At 54.5% G+C, this 24,276-nt stretch overlaps 2 protein-coding genes across 2 annotated transcripts in view; one reads left to right on the forward strand and one right to left on the reverse strand.

Moving 5' to 3' along the window:
- Positions 1-6,440, reverse strand: part of LOC109310137 (zinc finger protein 135-like) — a 7,784-nt gene extending 1,344 nt beyond the window's left edge. The window contains exons 1-5 of the mRNA XM_019535548.1: positions 5,793-6,440; positions 4,677-4,988; positions 4,478-4,602; positions 2,485-2,595; positions 3-487 (exon numbers count right to left, since the gene is read on the reverse strand). Of these exons, the coding sequence (XP_019391093.1) occupies positions 3-487; positions 2,485-2,595; positions 4,478-4,550 (669 nt within the window). The 5' untranslated portion in view covers positions 4,551-4,602; positions 4,677-4,988; positions 5,793-6,440. The remainder of the gene's footprint in view (positions 1-2; positions 488-2,484; positions 2,596-4,477; positions 4,603-4,676; positions 4,989-5,792) is intronic.
- Positions 6,441-11,027: 4,587 nt separating this feature from the next.
- On the forward strand, positions 11,028-19,726 carry LOC109305749 (zinc finger protein RFP-like). The gene is made up of 7 exons (XM_019528803.1): positions 11,028-11,506; positions 12,596-12,682; positions 14,752-14,982; positions 15,447-15,469; positions 15,673-15,788; positions 16,311-16,343; positions 18,618-19,726. Exons 1-7 carry the CDS (start codon positions 11,087-11,089, stop codon positions 19,127-19,129), a joined length of 1,422 nt encoding a protein of 473 aa, XP_019384348.1. The 5' UTR covers positions 11,028-11,086; the 3' UTR covers positions 19,130-19,726.
- The last annotated feature ends 4,550 nt before the right edge of the window (positions 19,727-24,276 follow it).

Consider the following 24,276-nt stretch of genomic DNA (forward strand, 5'->3'; position numbering starts at 1 on the left):
GCGCTCGGGTCCTCGTCAGCCCGGCACAGACCCGCTCCGCCACGGCTCCGCGGGCTGCCGGCGGCACCCAGCCGCGGGCAGCAGCCTTCAGAGCCCAGCGGAGACTCCGGCTCTTCCTTGGAGTCCCCGGGGCCCGCTCCATAGCCGCCGTCCTCAGCTTCCTCCTTCACGGGGCACAGGTAGCAGTTCACCTGTACCTGCCGCCGTAAACTACCGTCGCGTGGAGGAGAAGAGTCGACGGGCACCTCCATTTCTCCGCAGGGCTTGGTCTGGCACTTGCCGACAGCAGCAGGCTCATCACCATGAGCCTCTCCGAGGGCAGGATGAGAGGCTGAGTGCACCCGAGCCTCTAAACACACGGCGCGGCGCCCCGAGCCCCGCCAAAGACGCCGATCCTTTGCTGAGAGATACCGATTCTCACGGACTCGGATCTCAAGTTCGTGGTCCTCTAGCTTCAGCTTTCTGCTCCTGCGAAGGCGTTCGGCCGCTGCAAAAAAGAACGATCTGTGTCAATGCAGAGAAAGAAGAGGAGACGTTTCCCCTGCATTTCGTCAGCACGTTTAGTCACAGGTATGCCAGCACGTACTGCCAAGAAACGCAAGCAACGCTGGGGGCCGACGTGCTTTTGCAATCGGGGAGGAGTTGCTCCGCTATTCCCAAAGGATGCAAGCTACTGTCAAGGTTGTGTTAGGGTTGATGGTAATTTTACGAAGAGTTTCAATTATGGATTTGGCCGGGGTGGTTTGGACAGGGCTGATCCTGCCTCAAGCAGGGGCTTGGCCTAGACGTGACTGCTCGGGGTCCCTTCCAGCCCCACTTCTCTAGGATTTTGTGAGGTTACTACCAGACTGGACAGAAAACCATCCAGTGGCACATCACGGCTGTTGAACGGGCAGGACCACTCTCCTTGCCTAGGGCTCAGCTGGTTTCTCCATCCTGCCGAAACTGGGACTCCCAAATTCTCCTGTTCCACACTGAAAGTGCTCAGAGTCACCCCAAAGCTTTTGCAGAAAAGTGAACCCGGTCCCAGCCCAGAAAAGCCAACAGGGTGGTCAAGGCATCGCCAGGGACACAGAAAACCCGGCTCTTCCGATTCAGACCAGTGTCCCCCACTCCAGGACAGTGCTCTGCCCTCCCAGGGATGGGCTATCCAGGCCTCTCATCCCCGTCTCCAGGAATTTCAGTTCAGGCCTGAGCGTTTCCCTACAAATCTGTAAGCATGTTCCCATAGCAAGTTCTGGGTTTGGACAAGTTGGCGTTGCCCAACAGAAAACTTCCTTTGGAAAGTTCCCATGAATTGTCATTATTTGGGATGCGTCCTTGCTGGAAAGCTGCTAACAGACCACAAGGAGACCCAGAGGAGAGAAGGAAGGAGGAAACCCCTACGGAGGGGCTGAGCACGAGGATAACTCGAGAGGGGTAAAGAGCTCCAAGCTTGAGGAATGTTTGGGCTGTTTGTACAGTCGCCGAAGAGGGAGACGTGGGCTCGGGAGGGCTCCGTGGTCGCGGACCCGATAGGGAGTGGGAGGACACTGGCCATAGTGGGACCAGACGTGTCTGTGCTTTCAACCACAGGATGCTTTGGACTGTAGAGTATCTCCCAAGGGACGTATTCTCACAGTATGGCCACATTCATTTTTTTTCCCCCTAAAATGAAGCCAGTGCAGTTTGCAGAGAAGGTCACTGCCACACACACGGGGGGAAACAAGGACAAAAGTGTCTGTTTTAGCAAAGCTACAGCTGTAGAGCAGGGCACGAGTGAAACGGCCACTGTCTTTTCTGGGCTGGAGCAACCAAACACAATATTTTTAAGCAAGCTCGCTACTTAAAAATTAAAACTTTTTTCTCTCCAAGGGCTTTTCAGATTGTTTCCATTCCATTAGGTTCAAAATGGGCTCATGTTTCGGGCTAGTAGACAATCTTGCCAAACCTGTCATAGGAATTTCCATTTTCTTTACGGGAAACTTGTAGCACAATGAAATAAAGACGCAAGTTTCCCAGAAACGGCCACATTTCAACAAGCTCATCTTTTTCTTCTGAAATATTTTGACCCCTTCTACTTAAATCTGGTGGCATTTCTTCTCACAGAAGCACAGCAGAGCAAGGCTGGAAGTCGTCCAGTGCAAGCCCCTGCTCAGGCAGGGTAACCCCTGTCCGAACTATCCTAGCCACGCGGTTGTGTAACCTGCTCCTACAAACTTCCAGAAGGGAGGTTTCACCACCTCTCCAGGTACCCGTCTCAGTGCTGGGCCACCCTCACGGTTAGAAAGGTCTCCCTAACATCCAACCTGAATCTTCCTTGTTGCAATGTAAAGCCCATTGCTTCTTGTCCTGTCCCCTGTGACATAGAAAATAGTTTATCACCATCTTTATAACCAGCCTTCAGGACCCCCCCCACCAACAAGTCTTCTTTTCTCCAGACTGAACCAGCCCAGTTCTTCCAGCCTCTCCTCCTCTCCACCTGCAGTGATCTCAGGCCCTCACCTGCAGACGCACAATCAAGATCTCTGCCATCTCGATCAGCAGCGTACTCTGCATACGGCTTTCCTTTTTCTTCCATCAGCAGCAGGATCTTGGGTTTCGGTGCATCACAACCTGGACATTACAAACCAACAGAGACAATCAGAGCCTGCCCCTGACCACTGTGTCATCCAGCAGAAGGCTGCACAGAAAGTGTCCTGCACCCTTAGGAGAGATGCTGGCTTTCCACTGCACCATGGGAACTGACGGGCTGGGCAGCAGCTCTGCAGGAAAGGCCCTGGGGGGACAGGGGACAAGAAGCTGAACAGGAGCCGGCAGTGTGTCCTTGGTGCCGAGAAGGTGACCGGCATCCTGGGCTGCATCGGTAGCAGTGTTGCCAGCAGATGGAGGGCAGTGATCCTTCCCCTCTATTCAGCACTGGGGAGGCCACATCTGGAGTCCGGTGTCCAGCTGTGGCCCCCCACTGCAGAAAGGATGTGGACATGTTGGAGAGAGTCCCGTGGAGAGCAGTGAAAATGGTTGGGGGCTGGGGGACAGGACTGGTGAGCAGAGGCTGAGGGAACTGGGCTGATTTAGTCTGCAGAAGAGAAGACGAAGGGGGATTGAAGAGCAGCCTTCACCTCCCTGCAGGGGGGCTAAAAAGAGATTGGGGCTGGGCTGTTCCCACTGGTGGCAGATGACAGGACAAGGAGCAATGGGCTCAAGCTGCAGCAAGGGAAGTTGAGGTTGGAAAAACTCTTTCAGTAGGAGGGTAGTAAAATATTGGAACAGACTCCCCAGCGAGGTGGGGGACCATCCCTGGAGGTGTTTAAGACCCAGGCAGACAAAGCCTTGGCTGGGATGACGTAGTTGGAGCTGGTCCTGCTTGGAGCAGGGGGGTGGACTAGCTGTGACCACCTGAGCTCCCTTTACCCTCCTTGTCCGTGATTCTGCGACGTGGTCTTGTGGTCTGAACATAGGACTGGGGCTCAGGCCCTGCTCTGCACTGCCGCCCCGCCCTGACACAGATTCCCCTTTGGCCCCTCCGTGCTGGCCTTCCCAGCTCTCGTAAATACAGCACCGCAGCACTGACTGTGCTTCCCGCTTCCATACCGCTTTGCTTTAACAGAAACGCAGCAATTGCTGGACTGAATCCAACACTATTTTCAACAGCAACCACTAACAGGCAGCGAGAGGAGCCCAGCCCTTATTCCATGCATGGAAGACCAAACCTCAAGAAGAGGCCAGAGAAGCACGGGGCACAGGGCACACATGGTTTTGGGGCAGCCTCCTGCATTCGTGAAGGCGGTTGGGCCACCTGATCCCCGAGGTCCCTCCCAGCTCTAGGAGTCTAAGCCTGCAGGGAAAATTTCTTCCTCGCTGCCAAAAATTAAAGGGTGGCTTTTGCCCCAGAGCATGAAGGCTTTGATCCTATCCAAACAATTCTTAAACCCTCATTACGGCAAGTCTGAGTGCTCCCGTTACCCGCATCCGTGACAGGGCATTTCACAGGACACTTTTTACTGCTGCTGGCACCGGGGGTCAAACAGGCTGCATGAAAAGGCAAGCAAAGCTGCACCTTTGTCCACTTCGTGAAGTTCCCAGGTAACAACCCGATCCTGGTGGCCAAAGAGACCAAACAACCCCACACCCTGAGCCTGCAGGGACCACAGCGGGGTACTGCCAGCACTGCAGAGAACAACGCGCCGTTGTGAAGGCATCTGTTTTAGACTGGGCTTTTCCTTTGTTTTATGTGCATCACAAAGTTTTTGGACCGTTGGCAAGGGAGAAGCCGCCTTCGCCACCAGGATAATGACCGAGGGATACTCACGGCGGTGACCTGGCTCCTTGTCCGGGCAAAACCAAAGACAGGAGTGTGCAAGGAGCAGGGGACTGCAGCGCCCAGAGTGCTGAGCCCCAAGAGCTCTTGCTACCCTTGATAAAAAGCAGGTCGAGTAGGTGCTCTCAGCACAGGGGTGCAAACCTCAAGCCACGTCCATCGCGCCCCATCGCTTACCCAGCGACACCAGCGTCTCGTAGCTCTGCACCAGCACATCCCAGTACAGCTCCCTCTGCCATTCCGCCAGCATCTCCCGCTGCCCCCGGCGAAGGAGATGAGACGTTCTCGAACGACACTGGGACCTGAAAGGGCAAGCGTGACTCGCTCACCGTTGCCTCGATGCCTCAAGCCAACCCAGAAAAGAGCTCAGACTCACCCCTCTCGAGCTGCGGCACTCTGCTACCGCTCCCCTGCCACACACCCAGCCGGGGCAAATCTCCTTTGAGAAATGCCTTTAGGAAACGCTTCGTGTTGTAGTCTGGTTAATCCTGCGAGTGCTTTTAGGAGCGGCTGCCAGTTCTCACCCTCCGGCCCCTGCCTGTCCCGTTGTCCAACACTAGTATGCCCCTGGCTGGCTCCATCCGTTGTCTCTTGCCTTGGACTGTAGGGCAGGGGCCATCGTTTTGTTCTGTGTCTGTACAGCGCCGTGCACACTGGGATCTGGACCCGTGGCTGGGGCTTCCAGGCACTGCAGTAATGCAAACAAATACCCATCGTTCCTCCTGTTCAGACAGTTGCTAAATACCTGCCAAGCTTTATAACCCACAGAGCTGTCGTTTCTTTTTCGAAAGGAACTAACCCCAGGAACGACTTCCATCGCTCACACAGCTTTGACGGGAGGTGTTAAGGAGGGGCACAAACCCCTTGCAGAAATTGTTAGGAGCAATTAGCTATTTGCTAAACCCTTCCCATCCTGCATCCCAAGCAGGATAATTACAAGGTCCAGCTTTCTACTTCTGCCTTTTTGGAAAACGGCTGTTCCCAGGTGGACTCTGAGCACTGGGCAGGAGGGATTACAGCACGGAGGGATCCCTCCCTCCAGCTTCCAGGGCTTTAACTGATCAGGTTGCTCCCACACTGTGCATGCAGGGAAAACCCACTGAGGTCAATGGGAGTTTTGCCTGAGGGAAGACTACAGAGTCGGGTGCGTGCAGCATGTCTGAAAAATGCTTTGCATGCACAAAAGCAGGGCTGCCCACACTGCCATTTCTCCGTTATAAAATAGTCCTATTAAAAGGCGTCTGCTCCTTCTCTGTCTTGCACAGAGGCTGGGCAGCAATTGTGCAGGCTCTTCGCAGGCGCTCAGCAAGGATGTTGTGCCTGGAACGTATCCAGCTCTGCAGCACTGACGCCGCCGGCCACAGCCGAGAGGAGAACGGCCAAGAGTCCCATTGCCCCCGCCATTATTTCCCTGCTGAAATATTATCACCCAGGAGTAAGGGCAGATGGTAAAGAGCTGGCACTCTGAGAAGCCCAGACTTAAATCTCTTACCTGCAAGGCGGAATCCTTTGCAGGCATCTTGCTCCACGCTTCCCGGCGGCCACGGGCTCACGGAGCCACCCTGCAGCAGCTTCAGGGCCCCTGCTTCATCAAAGGTAAAGATGCATCTCCTGGGGTCTCCTGCACCTGAGAGCATCAGCAGGGTCTCAGGCTCAGGGGGAAGGTTTGCAGGAGGAAATCATCTCTCCAGCAGGAAACAGGCCACACTGCAGCTCCCATTGGCTAATGAGGAGGCAGGCGGAGCAGCGAGAGCTGCCTGATGCTAGTGGCAGCTGCTGAGTGCTTCGCTTAGGCTCCCTAGGCGAGGGCGGACAGCCCCTCCGCAGACTTGGGGGGTGAGGTTGCAAAGCACAGTACGTGGCCCCCAAAGGCCCAGCCAACCCCACAACACTGTGCTTTTTATTGCTTGCACTCAGTTCACCTTTAGTAATAGTCTGCACTGCACCAAGCAGGTCAAGCTCTTTGAGAAGTTGGCCCCTCCAGAGGTCACGTCCAGTCCAAGCCCCTGCTAAGGCAGGATCAGCCCTGTCCAAACCATGGACGACAGGAGAGAAACAGCAGACCTCATCCGGTGGAGGGGGGTCTGGCATAGACGTTTTCAGGAGTAGACCCTCTGAGGAGGGCAGTGAGCGGGGGTTCGGGTATAGGGGTGCTTGCACGGTGCGAACGATGTAATGGGTGCTTTGAGCTGCCAAGTGACCTACAAGTGCTGGAGGTGGAGTGATATATATATATTTATATAGAAAGAAAGAAATATTTTTACAAAAGAAAAAAACCCATCAGCTCCTGCTAACCGCTCTGTATGCCACAGGTAATAAGAGGCCTCTTCCCTCTTAAATGACCTCACGCTGTTGCATAGTTAGTGTCTGTCTTTTGGCTGCCTTTTACTTGGCTTGTAGCGGCTTCTGCTCACTTCTCTTTGCTGCACAGGGTTACTGCCCCCTTCCACGTCTTTTCATTTAAAAAATCATTACTTTACCTGCTTTAGCTCAGACTGCTTCTGCCCCAGACCTTGTCTGCCATCTCTCCTAGCCGTACAGTGGGTCTAATCAAAGATATTAACACCACCTCACCCCACCCTGTGACGCTCGTGCCATGCCTGGGACTGGGAGAGGAGTACCACCATTACTGCCCTGCCTTTTATGTGGGGGAAACTGAGGCACAGGGACATGAAAGACCCTATTTCTGTCTCCGTAGCTTCCTACAGGGCCCTGCCACCACACCATCGCACCCCACTGTCCCTGGTTGTGACAAGGGAGAGCTGTGAAACTCTGCTCGCCCGGCAGAGATGCTCACACCTGTATGGCATGTGCAGACCGACCCCCCCCCCAGTGCATACCTGTACAAAGCTGGACCCCTGAGAGGGGTCACCCCCCACTCTGCTCCCTCCACTCAATTTAGTCAAAGGCAGCAGTTTCATTTGCAGCCCTGGCCCCCAACCCTTGCTGAAGGCAGGGGCAGGGGGATACAGCCCCCCTTGTCTCCCATCCCTGCAGACAGCAGCAGAGGATGGGCTCCTGATGAGGTCCAGGCTCCTCTGCCTCCCCAGGGCCTTCAAGGGCAGGCAGAGGATAAATCCTCAGGACACAGAGCAGTGAGGGAAGAGCCTCCTGTCCTGTTCACTCTTGACCTCGTCCTTCCCGTCCCCCCTCCACTCAGCCTCCCAGGGACACGTGCAAGCAGCAGGCGAGGGACGCCTTGCTCCGGGAGGGGCGGGGGAAGAAGGCAGCTGCTGGACACAGCAAAGGTGAAAGCTCCTCCCGTGCTGCCCTCTGCACCCGCTTCCCCCGGCCCTTCCTCGCCGCCCCAGGGGGCAGAGGGTGCCTGTGCCCAGGTCCGAACACTGCGCGGAAGTGGAAGATGTGGATTCAAACCCCTCTGGCTACGGGGGGGCTTGAACCTGCGTCTCCCACTCCCTGCACCGTGCCCTAACCACTGGGCAGCTGTCTGGGGAGGTGAGGCACCTGCCTGTGCTGAGCAGGCATTAGCGGGATTTTTCCTGCAGCTCAAGCTTGGGGGGGACTTGGGCAGGACGGAGATACTTCCCGGGGTGGGTTATGCTGCCAACAGGGTGTAAACGGAGGCAGACGGCTTGGTGGAGCTCTTATGAGTTTGCTCACGTGGCCGCACGAGAGGGGCATGAGGAACACAACCCTCCCGGCAGAGATGATGATGATGATGATGATGATGATAATAATAATAATATAATAAAAATTACCATTTTCAGGCCCCCTTTCTGTCCAGGTCCCAGGCAGCCGCCTGGTCCACCCATGCCTGTGCGCGGCCCTGCATCCCGGGGGTGCTGGTTGTTGCTCGGGGTGCACGAGGAGGGTGTCTAGAGGGACAGGTGCCTGTTGCTGGGGCAACCACAGTTTGGTCAGCTGACCAGCGGGGGCAGGGCCTGGCCTATATAAATGAGCCAGTCTGAGGCCGGAGAGGTCAGTTCCCGGCTCGCAGCCGAGGAGGAGGGCGCACTGCTGGGGGACAGCAGAGCAGAGCAGCCTGAGCTGTTTCTGCCTGGCGACACTGGGTGGAGGAAACCCTGGTAGGGCGATGAGTGATGGTTAGCCAGTTTGGCTTGGAGTTTATGTTGTAGCCCAGGAGTGTGAGTTTTTTACCGTGCCAAAGGGGGTAAAAAGGCACCCACCCTTTACTAATAACTAACATCAAAGACGTGGCAGGCGAGATAGAGAGGGTGCATTGAAGCCAATTTGGCATGGGGGGGGCGCTAGGGGAGTTCACGGCACCCTAGGTCGCGCCCTGCCACAGACGGCATGTAGTGACACAGACCCCCAAAGGCTGCCAGGGGGCCTTTTAGCGGTGGATTGGGACACAGCTCTTTGGGCGCAGGTGCACGATCCGTTCAAGTGAGCGAACAGGGGGAGGGATGTGCCAGGGAGCAGCTCCTGTGCTGTAGCCGTTCATGCACCAGCCACATGCACAAAGGCGAGGGAAAACAACCTTGTTGCAACCAGGGGCAAGCTGTCCCCCATTTGTTTTCACTTGCCGCAGTGTAATTATGGACGCAGAAACGATTACCTGGCAGCAACTGCTCTGTGCTAAATCCCCATCCCCACTAACTCCCTTCAGTTTGCTTGTCTGTACCCCGAGGCGCTCTGCCTCTCGGTCTGGGAGAGTAGGGGGGCTTTGCCCTGCCATGCAGGGTTGTTTGGGGAACAACATCTCCGACAGCGCTCCAGTATTGTGGGACTGGGCTTGCTAGGCAGTCAGGAAAGGGCTGGCTGCCCCCTTCTTTGCACTGTTTGGTTGGGAATGAAAACTATTTTAATTTTAGATGGTGTTTGCTAGAGCCTGAAACCCACTGGAGCGGTGGTTTCAGTGGAAGAGTGCTTGGTTCAGGCCATGCTGGTGCTATCATCTTCTGAGCAGAGCCAAGAGGTCTCAAGTGTGCTTAGAGCTTGATTCCCCTGCGTGCCCCGCGCAGACATGGCAGGGGCAGTCCAGGCAGCAGCAGAGACACCTGAAGGGCGGCATTTTGCAGGCAGCACCTGGAGCACAGAGGGGGTGCCAGCATCCATCCGAAGGGGTGACAGCAGCTCTGGGGCACGTAGCAGACAGCACCAGTCTTAGGGGCGAGCACCTGGGCTTCACCTGCGCCGAACTGAGCGAGCTCCAGATGCAGCCACAGGATGATTGCAGTGACCGCAGGACTGATGTGATTTGCCCAGCAACTGTAACTGGGTCTTCCTGGGCCTGTTTCACCCTGCCCCGTTGCACTGGTGGAGCAGAGGCCTCCCGACCCCTCAGTCCCGTCCCTCTGCTTCCTGCTCCAGCACTTGCTGCAATGCTCGGTGTTGTAGCCTGGCTTCCTCTCTGCTCTGCTAACCAGCTCTCATCCCCAACAGCCATCGCTAGACCCTGGCCCAGTCCTCCTGTCTCTTCGCATGGGGGTGGACTGGATGTGAGGGGGAGAGTTTTTTGTGGCCGAAACTGTCAGTATGTGAGACGTAAATGTGCTAGATTTTGATTGTTTTGACCCATTTTACATTTTCAGGGGGATTCAGCAGGTCAGCCTAGCCCAGAGCACCTCACAGGGGGAGTGACCTGGATGGGTGGCTACAGTTAACTTGGTTGTGGCGTGCTCAGCCCGGAGAAGACGCAGCTACACGTGCAGTTAATGCTGTTTGGCTTTACTGCACAATACACTTACTACTTGCATATGCAGGTAGTAAATTTACTGCACACTAGACTAATTTAATGTGCAGTAAGTGCCTGCACGTGTAGATAGAGATGCTTTGCTGCATAGTAGATTAGTCTACTCCACAGTAAAGCATCTCATGTAGACACGGTCAAAAAGTAACTGCAGCAGCAGAAGCGTCCTGTTTCTCTCTGGTGGAGCCTGTCTAGCAATCGGTGCCCACTCCTGGCCCCTCCTGAGGTGTGTGTGGGAAGAGCAGCTTGTAATGGAGACACGGTGGGAATGCCTGCGTAGCATGGAGAAGTTGATGATAAGCTTCATAATCTCCCTTCCCACCCCCCACCTCTCCCCCCACACACACAGAATATAGATAAGGAAGGTGCCGTGCAAACGAATGCAAAAGCATAACAGTATCGGGCTTTGTATACCACACCTGTCGTGGCCTTGACTTCCTGAGGCTGTAGCTCCGATGGGAAGAGACAAAGCAGGGATTCAGAGGCGGCATCCCCCACGCTGCCTACCAGAGGCATGGGCTGTGCGCCAGCCAGAGCTAAAAGCCAGCCTGCTTTAATGACACGGACGGAAAAGGCAAAGAGCCAGGAGGCAGGCTGTTGCAAGGGCCAAGCTGAGAGCCTGTAGCCAAGAGGCAAGCTACAGGAGTCCGGAGATGGGCCAGCAAATCCAAGACGCTGGGCGCGAGCAGCGCACGGGCTGTAACAGCGACAGGGGCTGAGACGAGGTTTGTAAGCTGGCCTGACTGTGGTGCTCCCCAGCACAGGTCTGAAGCATAAGCATGTCCCTGCACTCCTCTAGGCAATGGATAAAGGCATTTAGGCACCTGGGATAGGTGAGGGGCCTGAATATCTTTGAGGATCAGGACCCAAGCACCTAAATCACAGTTAAAATTAGGACTAAGGCACCTAATCCACTTAGATCCTTCTGCAGATCCTACGGCAGGTCCTTTGTGGGTTTAACAGAGGCTGATGGGCTGGTGTTTCCTGCCCAAAGCACCAGCTCTGCTGGCAGGAAATGACTCACTGTGTCGGCAGTGCGTTGTGCAGGAGGGAGGGCGTTGCCTGAGCGCTCAAAAGTGAAACTCCTCGTTTGCCTTTCCCAGAAACCAGCCATGGCTCAGGTTGCTCTGAGCTTGACCAAGAGTCTCCAGGAAGAAGCCACCTGCCCCATTTGCCTCGAGTTTTTCAGGGACCCGGTGATCACAAACTGTAGCCACAATTTCTGCCGGGAGTGCCTCGCGGAGCACTGCAAGCAGCAGGCACAGAACATCTCCTGTCCACAGTGCAGGAAGAAAATCCAGCAGAAAAACTTGCAGCCTAACCGGCAGCTGGCCAACGTGGTAGAAATCGCTACGAAGCTCAGCCTGGAAGTGGACAGGAAGGCAAGAGAGATCCTGTGCAAGAAGCACAAGGAGCCTTTGAAGCTCTTCTGCGAACCCGACCAGAGTCCCATCTGCTTGGTGTGCAGGGAGTCTGCGGAGCACAGGGCTCATGCCGCCGTCCCCATAGAGGAGGCTGCCCAACACTACAAGGTAGGAAACCCCTTGAATCCTAGGGGAGCAGGATCAGACCCTGGAGCTGGACAGCTTGGCTGTGGGGCCAGTGCGGTCCCTCCACCCCATCGGCCTGCAAGCAGGTGCAGACAGTCTGGCGCTGGGCAGGGGAGGCTGAGGAACCAGAGCAGGGGATGGGGGAACGCAGCCCCTTGAAGGAGGGAAGGGGATGGGTCGTGTCCATAAGCCCCCCAGCCTGGGGGAGGACGGTGGCATGGGGTGCGAGGCCATGGAGCAGGCAGTGAGGGGAGGCTTGCAGGGTGCAGGGGGTGTAAAGAGTAAGGGGGGGGCGTCCTACCAGCCTCACCCAGGGGAATGGGGACTGGAGGGCCTGGGGTAGAAAGCGCACACAGAGCCAACGGCATGGGGTGGAGAACGGGGTCCCTGGCATGGGAAGCGGGGGGAGCTCATGGAGCCACGGACAGGAGAAACTATGGGCTGTGGGAGGGTGGGAAAGGAGAAATGGGTGGACTGAGGATATGCTGGGGCCCTGGCATGGGAGGGGATACAAAACCAGGGGGAGATGGGGGTGCACATGAAAGCACCAGTGTATGGAAGCCTGGCAGGGGAGGAAGGGGACACGCAGAGCCCCGGCACAGCAGGGATTGCAGAGGGTCCTTTCTGATGGGAAGAAGACCGACAGCAATGTGGCTCAGTGGTGCTGGGGGATGTATGCAGCCTTGGCATGGGGAGAGCTGGGGACCCTGGCAGGGGGGAAAGAGTGTGGGCATGGGGGAAGGAGGGGGAGAGAGCATCTTGGGCAGAGGGGCGACTGGGGGTCCCTCGAAGGAAGGTGGCTTCCCAGGATGAGGCGCAGCACGTGGCATCATCTGCCTTGTTGGGGTGGATCTGGGCTGGGAGCTGGAAGCCCCGAGCACACTCGAGAGGCTATAAAAAAAAAATTAAAAAAAAGCGTGAGGAATGTGGCTGTCCCGGGTGCACTGGCTGTTGCCCAGGGTGCGTTAGGGTGGCACGTAGGACGGCCACTTCTGTCCCTCCACCCCATCACCCTGCAGCAGGGGTGGACAGAAGAGGACACCCAGATCTAAGCCCCACGTTCCTTTTCAGGAGCAGCTACAGAACAGCTTGCATTTCCTGCGACAAGAGAAGAAAGAATTCGACCCCAAAGGAGACGAGAAAAGCAATGAAATGCTGGTAACTGTCTCCCCATCTGTCCATGTGTCTGCCTTCTGTCCGCGGTTCCTGGGGCCTGGTGGGTGTTCACATCCCGCTGGGTTGATCCCCGGCGCTGGCAGCCCTGTGCGCAACCTCTGCTGCATTGCTATGAGAGGGGCAAGCTCTGCACTTAGCTGGGGCCTGGGCAGGCACCGGGGGCTGTCACCACTATGCGAAATGTGCACCTCTGTCTGGGACAGCAGGACTATCCATCATGAGTTTTGTCACCTACCCATTCTAGCTGGAGGAGCAGGTTGTTTCCCAGTGGGTCCCCAGCTTCCCTGAATAAGGTGGTTATTCCCCTTTTCCCCTCTTCTTTTCTCCCACTGCTGCGGGCTTCCTTTCCAACACCCCCTCAATAGCTCCCATCAGTACTAGATCAGGCCCCTCGTTTCCTGCTCCCCGGCCCCTCTCGCCCACTCAAACCCACTTTCCACCCCTGCTGCTCCTTCTTGCCTCTCGTAATTTCAGTCCAGCCTCGGGCCTTCTCATCCTCAGGGACTTAGGCCTCCACATTAATACCAAGCTCAGCCTTTAGCCTCCACCACCCTCCCTTAATATTTGTTCACCCCTGAATCGAGTGCCTTTGCACCAGAACGGCTGCTCACTTGACATTGCCCTCTCAGACAGATCAGACGAAAGTTTTGTAAGTCCTGTGTGTGATCGTTCTGCTCTCCTTAGGAAATTTGCAGGTGACGCCACGATGGGTGGAGTTGCCGACACTGGAGGACAGGGCTAGGATACAGATTGACCTGGAAAAAATGGAGAAATGGTCCACAACCAATCATGTGAAACTCAGCAAGGACAAGTGCAAAGTCCTACACTTGGGATGACTTTGTAAAAATTGAATTCAAGGGCTAATTCAGTTCCAAATTCAAAGGAGCAAAGCTCAATAATGGTGCCTACAAAAATCCAGGGTTCATATAACTCCAGATAGACCAGTATCTTGCATCCTAGGAGTTCAGATGCTCCCCATATCCAGACAGGAACAACATGCGAGTCCCAGGCCCAGAGTCCTGGGAGTCTGGATGCCCCCAGTCACACTCGATCTTAGCCAAAAAAACCTGCATGCACAAAAACAGGCCAGGAATGGCTGGCCAGGCTGTAGGACTGCAGAGAAGGCCCTGGGGCTCACAGGAGACCATAAGGTAAGTGTGAGCCAACAGTGCATTGCTGTTGTAAAAAAAGACCACTAGCACCATGGGCTGTATTAACAGGAACATCACTTGCAAATCAAGGGAAGTGACGCTTTTACTCAGTTCAGCTGGCGAGGCCTCCTCTGGAGTCCGGTGTCCAGGTCTGGGCCCCGCGCTTCAACCAAGATGTGGAGAAATTAGAAAGCCTCCAACACGGGACAGCCAAAATTGTTAGAGGCCTGGGAAGCATGACTTCTGGCCATGCTGAAAGGACCGGTCTGGAAAAGTTTTCAAATATCTGAAGGGCGAGTGTGAAGAGGGTGGTGATTAGACTGCCCTCCGTGGCAGCAACGAAGGGACAGGACCAGGAGCAATGGTCCTAAACTGTAGCCAGGGAAAATTTAGGATGGAGATGAGGAAGAATGCCTTCTCTCCCAGGATGGTCAGGCGTTGGCAAAGGATGCCCAGAAAGGATGTGGCATCTCCATGCTGTTTAAAAGTAGGTTGAGCAGACAGTTGACTGGGAAGGGTTAGTCGGGGACAATCCTGCCTCGAGCAGGGGGCTGGACTAGGTGTGACCTCCTGAGCCCGACTCATACGTGAGTCTTGAATCTCTGCTTCCTCCGGCCTTTTTCCTCCAGTGCTGCTGCTGCCCAACCACGACCTTGCCCCCTGGGGCGGCTCTCACCCTTTGGCCATCTCATCCAGGAGCTCCGTCCCCTTCTCTCCGCCGTCTCCTCCCTGGGGCTCAGTTCCTGTGAAATCCCCTTCTCCCTCTCTTCCCCACAAGATGTTTTTGTCCTGCCTTCCCCACACCAGACCGGCTCGGGCAATGTTCTCGCATGCAAAGATCCGTGGGAAGCAAAGCAGCTCCTCCAGGATTTTGCTAACCCTTCGCCCTGTTCCTGGCAGAGGCGGGTGAAGTCCGAGAGACAGGACGTGTTGTCCGAATTTGAGCAGCTGCACCAGTTCCTGAGCGAGCAGCAGTGCCTCCTCCTGTCGCAGCTGGAAGTGTTAGAAAACGAGGTTTTAAAGAGGCAGAATGAATATGTCACCGGGGTTTCGGAGAAGAAGTCCCTCCTCGCCACTCTGGTCACCGAGCTGGAGAAGAAGTGTGGCCAGCCTGTGACGGAGCTCCTCAAGGTACATGCCCTGCGCCCCATGCAGGACGGAAAGGGCATGCTGTACCTTTCCTTCCTACCTGGTGCCACAGATTTACTGATTGCTACACTGAAATGTGGAGTTACGCCAATCTGTGGCATGTATGTTGGCTGAGGCAGCAGTTCTTGCTCCTGCGGTGGAGAGCAGCGCCTGTGGGGATATGTTCTGGAGCTCCGGAAACTACCTCCTGCCCAGTGCATTAACTCCCACGTGTCTGTCCTCTGGGAGCTGGTCCGCTGACCTTGCAGCAAGGCCCACAGAGGCAGCCCCTCTCCCAGGCCAGGGTTGTCTCCAGAATCGGGGCCCCAGAGCAGAGATCTGTGACTGCAGAGTGACCCGGGGCAGGGAGGGCTCTGGGCTGCAATCCCCAGATGCACCTGGGCAGCCCAAGGGACTTGCAGGTCCATCGCAGCAGGTCGCTGAGCTCTGCTTTCCTTCCCTTGCAGGATGTTGGCAGCACCCTGAGCAGGTACGTCCTGGGTCCAGTCTCCCAGTGAAGCGGGGGAAGCGGGTTTGCACTGTGGCTATTTATTTGACTTGCTTATTCTGTTGAGGTGGGGACTAGGTTCAGCACATCCTAGCCAGTGGACCTGCTTTGTGGGCAGGCGGGGAGTTGGGGTCACACAGCTGTGCACCTGGGTGCGCTCAGCGTGTGTCCGTGCGTCTCCCTAGGTGTGAGGCTGTGAAGGCTCCCACCCCAGAGCCCGTTCCCCCTGAGCTGGAGAAGAAAGTCATCAGCTTCTCTGAAAATCGCGTCCTGCTCACGGGCCTGCTGGCCACATTCAAAGGTAAGCCAAAGCGATGCTCGGTGTGCCACCTCTCTCCCTGAGAGCCCGTGTGTCTCCCTCCATCCCTCCCCAGTCTCTGGCTTCTGGCGCACCACATGCCCTTGTTCATCTCACCCCCAATCCCTAAAGCCCCCCATGGCTGTCACTGGTCCCCAGGTTTCCAGCTCTGCCGTCACATCCATTCTTCAGGTCCCAAGTCTCTTCCCAGTACTTCCCCCACTGGAGTGCTCTGCTTTCGCTCCGTCACGCTTTTGGCACCCTTGAGTCACCAGCCCCATAAAGGACCCTCGGCTGCCGATGGATGAGCAGAAGGAGGGATGCTCAGTATGGGGGGAGGCTGTGACAGCACAGAGCAGGCTGCTGGGAGGGTGGAGCAGTGGGGGATAGGCACAAAAGATTGTCCCAAATTTTGTCTTCTCTCCACCCTGGCTAAAAACTCACTGTCACAGTGAACAGAAGCAATATCATCATGGGGACTGGCATACGGGAGGTCTCACCCCTGTCTTCCTTTTCTTCCCCTAGAGAATCTGCGAGCCCAGATGGATAAAGAAAGAGGTAAATGTCCGTAGCTGATGGACACAAGTAAGAGGCGGACGCTTTCCTAAGAGGAAGGTGGAAATGTCTTCGTGGCAGAGAGGGGCCTGTGCCACAGCCTCTGCCCCCAGGCTTAGATACAGGTGCACTCAGATTGCGCAATTTGTTTGGGCCTGTTTATAATAATGCAGGCCTGGCACTGCCCTGTGCCAGTGCTAAAGGGCCCTCTCTTCCCATCTAACACACGACATCTGAGAAGAAACCCAGCAGTATTTGCCCCAAAGCTGCCCTGCCTCTCTGGAGAACTTCTCTCCCATGGCATTGGGAGCCAAGTGCTTGAACACGTGTGCAGGCCGTATGGCATTTCTTACGGGTGTAATGGCATTGAACTGGGGCCTCAAAGAAGCAGGGTGAATATCCTCACATGGGCAATGCTTAGACCGGGATGTTCAAAATCTGAACTGGATGCAAAGAGCCCAGAGAGGGAGAGAGCCACTGCCAGGGTGTTTGGCCCCACCTCTGCTCTTGGGGCTTCCCGGAGGAAGAGGCACCTGAGCCCAAACAGGTTTTCCCCCTCTGGCCTCCAACAACGGTATGAATCCCTTTAGGGGTGTGACGGGTGGTGGGTTCAGGTTTGTGGCTAAGTTAGCGGTTGCTGGAAATGAATGTTGGAGTGAAGGGCTGGGGCTGAGGACAACTGAGTGTCGTGAAGCATGTGAAATGGGGGGCAAGTGACATCAAGTGCAAAGGGGCTTTACTGAGTAGCCACATGGTGGCATTCATGAACGGACAGGACCACTTTGGGGCTAGCTGTGAGTTTTGTTGTGACTAACTCTAAGGGCCAAATCCTGTTCTCTGCCTCGGTGATTCTCAACCAGGGATGCACAAGATCCTTTGAAAGGTGATGTTCAATATTAGCACACCGCTGGGTGTGTAAACACCTGCACAATTCACACAATAAACCCAGAGATTTCCAGTGGGACTCCAGAGCGTCACAAGCCCTCCGCCCTGCTGCGGGCTTGCTGAGCTCTTTGCAGCAGAATCGCTCTGGCATTTTTCCATTGTCGAGGAATGAGTGAAAGCAAAGAGCTGGCATTCTCTTAGGGTGGGGGTCTTGAGTCTAACGAGGCTGAGGACCATTGCTCTACCTAGGAGTGCCTCAGTAGACTTAGGCACCTATACACGATCCTCACCCACCTGCTCAAATCCCTCAAAAAACATTAACTTCCCTACTGTGCTGACGCAGCACCAGAGCCCTAAAACTAAGTCGTTCCAAGCAGGCTTACCTGCCTTGCGTGTGCACTGTTTTTCAGAGACTCGGGCAGGGTGGATAATCCACGTCAGCCCTTCATGGGCCCTCATTATTTTACCACCTGTGACTCCTCAGCATTTACTTTGGCCTCAGAAAACTTCTGCGAACAACAATCCTATTTGCACATGGTGTTTCTCTTTTAAGCAAAAAAACCCCACTGCCTCGATTAGATATTTACCCTTTCTGGGAGCTGTGGTAAGGGTCTACCTACCCTGTACAGCCCAGGTAGAAAGGAGTCCTAGCACAGTTACAACTTGATGGTGGTCTTGCAGCGCCCTCAGATTCAAGTGTTTGGAGCCAGAGGTTTGGTTACGTCCCCTTACTGTGACAGCGAACAGCCCTGAAATTCAGATCTAGGCTGGGATTTTGTACAGCTTCTTCCACAATCCACCCAAGAGGGCCAAATATGTCTCTGATTGCAGAAACCTCTGTCATCAGTGGTCTTGAGTGTGGTACAATTTGCTGAGCTCTCGATAGCACAGCTTTTGTCATTCTGGGAGTTGGTCTGTGATTCTGTACGGAGAAGCACGTTGCTACGGCCAATTCCCATCATGACAAAAGCTGAGCTAACTAAGGACCTCGCTGCATCCCACATCCCTTTCACCAACACGTCAGTGTTGCAATGGAAATCGGAGATCAGGCCAGCATACATCTGGGCCCCCTCACTTAGCTGTTACAGGGTAACCAGGGATCTGGAAATTTCTGGCATGCTCTCCTATAAGGCTAAGGGTATTTGCATTAGTGGGGTGAAATCCCATGTCTGTGGAAATCAGTTGTAAAACTGCTGTTGATCTTAGTGAGGTTAGGATTTCAGCCAAATCTTATTCCTGACTCAGCTCCAGGGAGAGTCTCTCCTGATCTTTGCTGAGATGATGAATATCTCTCCCCCCCCCCAATGTGGAGGACGATGAATTGGCAATGTGCTTCTCAGAGACCGTGACACTGTGTTTTCTCTCCTTCCCTCTCTGCGTGTCCATCCTTAGCCAACGTCACTCTAGACCCAGAAACAGCATATCCCTTCCTTGTGCTGTTGGAAGATGGGAAAAGCATGAGGCTCGGACAGAAGCAGCCGGATATACGTGACAATCCCAAGAGGTTCACTTCTAGCCCCAGTGTCCTGGGCTCCGAGGGGTTCGCAGCAGGGAGGCACTACTGGGAGGTGGAGGTAGGCGACGGGAACTCCTGGGCTGTGGGGGTTGCCACCGAGTCTGTGAAGAGGAAAGGGCAGCAAGATCTTATGGCAGGAGGGATCTGGGCCCTGCGGCTGGGCTGGGACCATCAGTACACAGCTCTCACTTTCCCCCCAACCTTGGTCTCGCTGGAGGAGAAGCCCCGGATGATCAGAGTCCACTTGGACTACGAAGAGGGGCAGGTGACCTTCTACAATGCAGAGAACATGGTGCAAATCTACCAATTCACTGCCACTTTCCGCGAGAAGATCTTCCCTTACTTTTGGCTCTGGTCACCCAACTCCCAGCTCCGGCTGCATCCCTAAAGGGCATCGTTGTTCTCAGAGCATCTTGCAGAAGTAGTCCTGGACGCTTCATCGGAGCCAGAGAGACGGAGTCTATAGGACTGTGCCCTCAGGGGTGCTCTGCATCTGTTTCGTGGCAAAACACACAAATTCCCTGCCTACCCCTGGGTCATCCCTACCCAGTGCTGCCGTAACCCTGTGAAGCCCCTTGAGAGCTCTCGTGCTCCACGCTTGAATGGGTAAAGGGAGGGCAGGAATGACTTCATAGCACTCTGCAGGGCACAGGAAGGAGGAAAAGCCACCTGAGACACAGGTGGTTTAAGTAAAAGAAGTATGAGAGGAAGTTTTGGGCATAAATACTGAATAGGAATGCCATTCTGGAGGAGCCTGGTGGCTCGAAAACCTGGGGTCTGGTTGCTGGTTTGAATTGTGACTTGAATTAAGATCGTCCGTCTCTGGGGCAGCCGATGTGGCTTCTTTTCTAGACCCCAAACTTGTGGCAATTTTGATTGGCTTCTCCTTCCCTGTTTGTGCTTTTCCTCCTGGCTTGAAGCTGTAACCAATAGTAAATGGTGTTCATATGCTGGTTTCTTCCTCAAAACCTTTTGAGCAAATCAAGCTAAGTGTTCCTGTGTCCTCACGATGACACGGGTCTGCGACAACCGCCAAGGGGTTGGGCGTCCGAGCTGGTGCAGCTGTGATGCATCAAGATTTCCGTATGGGTATTGCACATTAAAGTACCATCTAGCGGCAGGTATGGGGAAGGGCTGCTGGAAGGTCACCGGGAGCCTGGCAGGCTCTGGCTTCCTGCTCCAGAAATTTGGATTTTACCATCGGAAATTCTGCTGCCGTCCTCCTCCGATCTGGTACTAAGAGAAGCTTTTCATATCAGTTGGAAAGCAAACGCCTGTTTCTCTAGCCTCTCATCCCTCTGGTCCTGGGATCTAGGGGCTGTCACAAGGGAATATTGTGGCGGAAAGCCCTTGGCAGAGTGATGACGGGATATCAATGCCCCTGGGAGACTGAGTCAAGCCTGCAGGGAACTGCCACAAACCCAGCGTTAGCAGCTCTGGCAACTCCTGGTCACTTGGGAGAAGTCTCTTATTCCAGAGGTTTCCACTGCGGGGAAGAATTTTGCAGCCATGTGAAACCTGTCCCAGGCAAACTGCCATGGCAGGAGGAAACGGCCCATCCTAAGGCTTTGGTTTGGGGGGTGCTGCCTCTGTAGCACCTTCTTTTTAGCCTTTTAAAGACACGCACGCACTTTCATGTGATAACAGCACTGGAAGGAGGGAAAAGGAGTTATTGAGAAGGGAGGGAAATTGAACCCAGATGTTGTGACAGTTAGGGGAGGAGGTTGAGAAATGCACAAACGCGTTTTCCTCTCCTGGAGGCCGGCACGTGTCTCACGTGAGCAGGGAGGCTACAGAGCCAGCTCATGCCCATGATAACCCCTGCCGCAAGGCTCCCGGGGGCACAGCACCTCTGCCAGGGACCGTGTTTCCTTTCCGCTCAGCAGCTCTTCCCACAGGCAGGTGAAAGCGTGCCACAGCACACCGCTGTGAAAGGATGCTCATTCGGAGGGCTAACGAGAGAGAACAAGTACACCAGCCCTGGGGGGTGGGGGGGAGAATTACAAAAAATAAAACAGAGCGGAGAGCTGCAGGCGCCTGGTGACTCTCACCAACTGGAAGATGCTAAAGAGCCAATGAGTTAAATATGATCTGCAAGAGGGGGAAAACGAGCTTTTGGCTTTTTTTTTTTTCCCCTTCAGATGCATGAAAGCCATAGAATATTATTTTCATAATAGAGGACTGCAGTAGTAGTAGGGTTACTATGAGACAAAAGCCTGAAAACCAAGTAGCTGAGAGGGGAAGAAAGGTTTAATCAGACTATTTGGATTGGGGGGGGAGGGGGGCGTTCTCTGTTAGCAAAATGCAACAAGCAGAGCTTGGGGCTGCCTTTCTTTTAGCTGTTCATTGCTGATAGATAAGTCGTGTCACATGAAAGGAATAGACAGGCTCCCCTTGTCCACGTGTACACAGTGCATGGATTAGGGATCATGGGCTGCTCTCTGGGTTAGCCAGAACAGCCTCAAATCATACTCTAAGTCAGTGGCTGTGGTACGGGTACCACCAGTGGTACGCAGACTGCCTGGCAGTGGTATGCGTTGGCAGACTTACTAGAATTATATGACAAAAAATTGATGGTTGTCCTTCAGGCTGAGCTGAAAAAATTGCTGGTGGTATTTAATGCTGTATCATTTTAAACCGCAGTTTGGGAATTGCTGCTCTAAGGAGGTTTCTGCCCCAGGTTGGGATAGTGTCCAAAGGGACATTGGGATGGTGGTCAAGATTGCTGAGCCTCCCTTCCCACAGGGGCTATCTATCCATTACCCTCCAACCCTGTATATTGGGCTCTCAGCTCTGCATGATAAAGAAGTGTTACTTAGCACCTGTTTAAGTCAAACACCTGGACAACAATAGGGAGAAAAAGGTTTAGGAATGAAAGATTCAGCAACCTCAGTCATAACCTTTCAAATGCAAACTGAAGAAACCCCTGGGAGGTGCTTATTCTTGTTCTCTAGGACTACAAGGCTAACTATCCCCAGCATTTCTTAGGTTAAAAAAACCTAGAAAAACAAAATAGGAGACAAATTTAAGTTCTAATCCTACCTAAGCTGACTTTCTGGCTGAATGGAGCCCCACTGAACCCCAGCGTGGAAGAGTCCCAAGAGTGTCGCCCCATTGCTTTCTATTCATGCTCCCACTGATCCTTTCATCTACAGCAACGGTTCCCAAACTGATGGGGTGCACACCACCAATGTAAAATGATACAACCTTAAGTGCCACCAGCAAATTTTTCAGTTCGACCTTAAGGACCGCCAGCAAAGTTTTGTCATATAAAGTAATTATGATAAATCAGTCAATGCGTACCATTGACAGGTTGTGGTGGTACCCCTACCACAGACTGGGAACTGCTGATCTACAGCATTGCTGGAGCTGAGGGGTCAGAGCAGCGTTTCCCAATCCCACGGTCCTAACCAGTGGAATACACAGTAGGCCCTGTCATTGAGGGTGTGATTGTTGTCTTTGTGTAATTGCTGTCAATTGTGTAATTGTTGTCTTCTAACACTCAAGATCTATCTGCAGCATTGACCTAAACATCCTGCTCAGTGACACAAGGATGTGCAGTGATATTTCTCTAGACTGTGCACTGACTTTTTAAAAAGTGCATGCACGCGTGCACAAACAACATTGATAATGAAACCTGTGAAGCTTTCAGCTGCAGCCGCCTGGAACTGACATTTTGTGCAATGCCTTTTTATTTTGAGCTATCAGCCACCTTTTAAGGAAGCCTTCACACAAAAGCAGACGACCCTCATTGACGTTGCGAAGCTCTCACTTTGATCAGAAATGACAGGAAGGATGTTGAAAGGAGGGAAAGGTGGGTATCATGGCAGGAGGGGTTGGCTTTGTCATCAGTATGTGTGATTTGTGAAATAAATTACATCTTTACCATCCCCAAATTGGGGTATAAACTTTTCTTCTGTCATGTACACAGGAATAATTTAACTGTCTGGGGCTTGTCTTGGGCACCAGCAAGGCCAGGAAGGAATTCTTTTCCCTTTCTGTTACTGGATTCTGGTTTTCTTTTGTTTTGTGTTTCTCCGATGCGCTGGGTACGGGTCACAGCTACGGCTGGGGACGTTGACTGGCCAGTATATAGGAAACCCAGAGGCTCCTAGATCGAGGGTCCTGGACGCTCACTCACTCAGGGTCGCACCAATCTCCAAATCTGGGGTCGGGAAATAAGTTTTCCTTGAGTCAAACCGCCAAAGGCTGTGAGGGGGTTTTGCTTTCCCACAGAGCATGGATCGCTGGCCTTTTCCCTGATCATCTGAGCAAACGCTAGCCCAGTCTTTCCCTGGCACTGCAGCGAAAGGGCACTGCAGAGCCGTTTCCTTCCTCTGCTGTTTCCCATGACACGCTGTAGGGTGTTGTCGGTGTTTCGCACGCGTGAGACCACTTAGAGCAGCGCTTTTAGTTCAGGGCTTGCCTGCGAGCGCAGGGGGTTTGCCATGATTGCTCAGGAGGCCCCTTCCAGTCTAACACGACCACTTTGGACTCGTTCCCAAATCCGCGTGGGTGTCAGCAAACACCGTTGGCATCACACGTTGCCTCGTTGTTGCAGCAATGCTCCGAGCCCCCGATCTACACCTTGGTTTATAGCCCTGCCAGCCCCAATGGGCTGGAAACCAGGATCAGGCTCCCCAAGACTCCGGGAAGGACAATGTGCCAATGCACTGTGGCTGGGTTTTATTCTGTGATTATAGTGTTAGGGATGGACTGGTGCAAGCTCATCTCCACCACCCTGCGGGGCAGCAAGGTGCCTGGTAGCAGAGATGCGAGCCAGCTATGGCGGTTTGCTGTCTTCATCCCATGCCTCCAGGAGCTGCGGCTTGACAGCACAGAGCACTGAGAGGCTGGTGCTAAGCTACTGAGGCCGGCCTGGACGCTGCGGGAATGGCTGCCATGTGTGTGCCTCATGGCTATGAGAGGCTGGACCAGGCCCTGGGCGCCAAGCTGGGTCTTTACAGCAGCCGCATGCCCCACGATGATGCTGGGCGATGGGAATTGTGGACTACAAATCCCAGCATGCAATGCGCCCGCCGGCCCATCCTCCCCCTTGGGCCAAGGGGAGCATTGCATGGTGGGATTTGCAGTCCCGTTGGCGCATGCGTCAGCATGGGGTTGCATGCGGGCTTGCCCACGAGGGAACCCGCCGACGAGCCCATATGGCGGGCAAGCTTAGTGGTCGGCTCTGCTGTTCCTGGGGGAGGGAGGAGACAGAGCTAGGCTCGTTTCCATTGGCCGCACACGAGCCTCCGCGTCTGTTCTATTGGTCAGCACTGCGGAGGCCTGTTAACGTCTCAGGGAGAGGCTTGGGCAGGGCTCACGGGGGATTGGCCGCCGGCAAGGCGTAGCACCGCGTACTATTGGCCACTCTTTCTGTCGCTGAGCGCGACAGCTGGGCCGGGCGAGAAAGGGAAACGAGACTGGCGTCAGGTGGGTGGGCTGAAGTTGGGTGCCGCCGCTGCTGATTGGTCAACGCGCTTTGGCGCCAGCTTCGGAGCGGGGGGCGGGGTGGGAGAGCGCGCGCGCGCG

This window comes from Crocodylus porosus, unplaced genomic scaffold (genome assembly GCF_001723895.1).
Source record: "Crocodylus porosus isolate Cpor-Errol unplaced genomic scaffold, CroPor_comp1, whole genome shotgun sequence".
NCBI classification, from domain to species: Eukaryota; Metazoa; Chordata; order Crocodylia; family Crocodylidae; genus Crocodylus; species Crocodylus porosus.

What these genes read in the sequence shown, in the direction of transcription:
- LOC109305749 (XM_019528803.1), top strand. Translation starts at nt 11,087, where the DNA reads ATGGCTCAGGTTGCTCTGAGCTTGACCAAGAGTCTCCAGGAAGAAGCC. An exon ending in AGGCTGCCCAACACTACAAG is followed by an intron (nt 11,507 to 12,595) that starts GTAGGAAACCCC and finishes GTTCCTTTTCAG; the next exon opens with GAGCAGCTACAGAACAGCTT. An exon ending in CCAGATGGATAAAGAAAGAG is followed by an intron (nt 16,344 to 18,617) that starts GTAAATGTCCGT and finishes GTCCATCCTTAG; the next exon opens with CCAACGTCACTCTAGACCCA.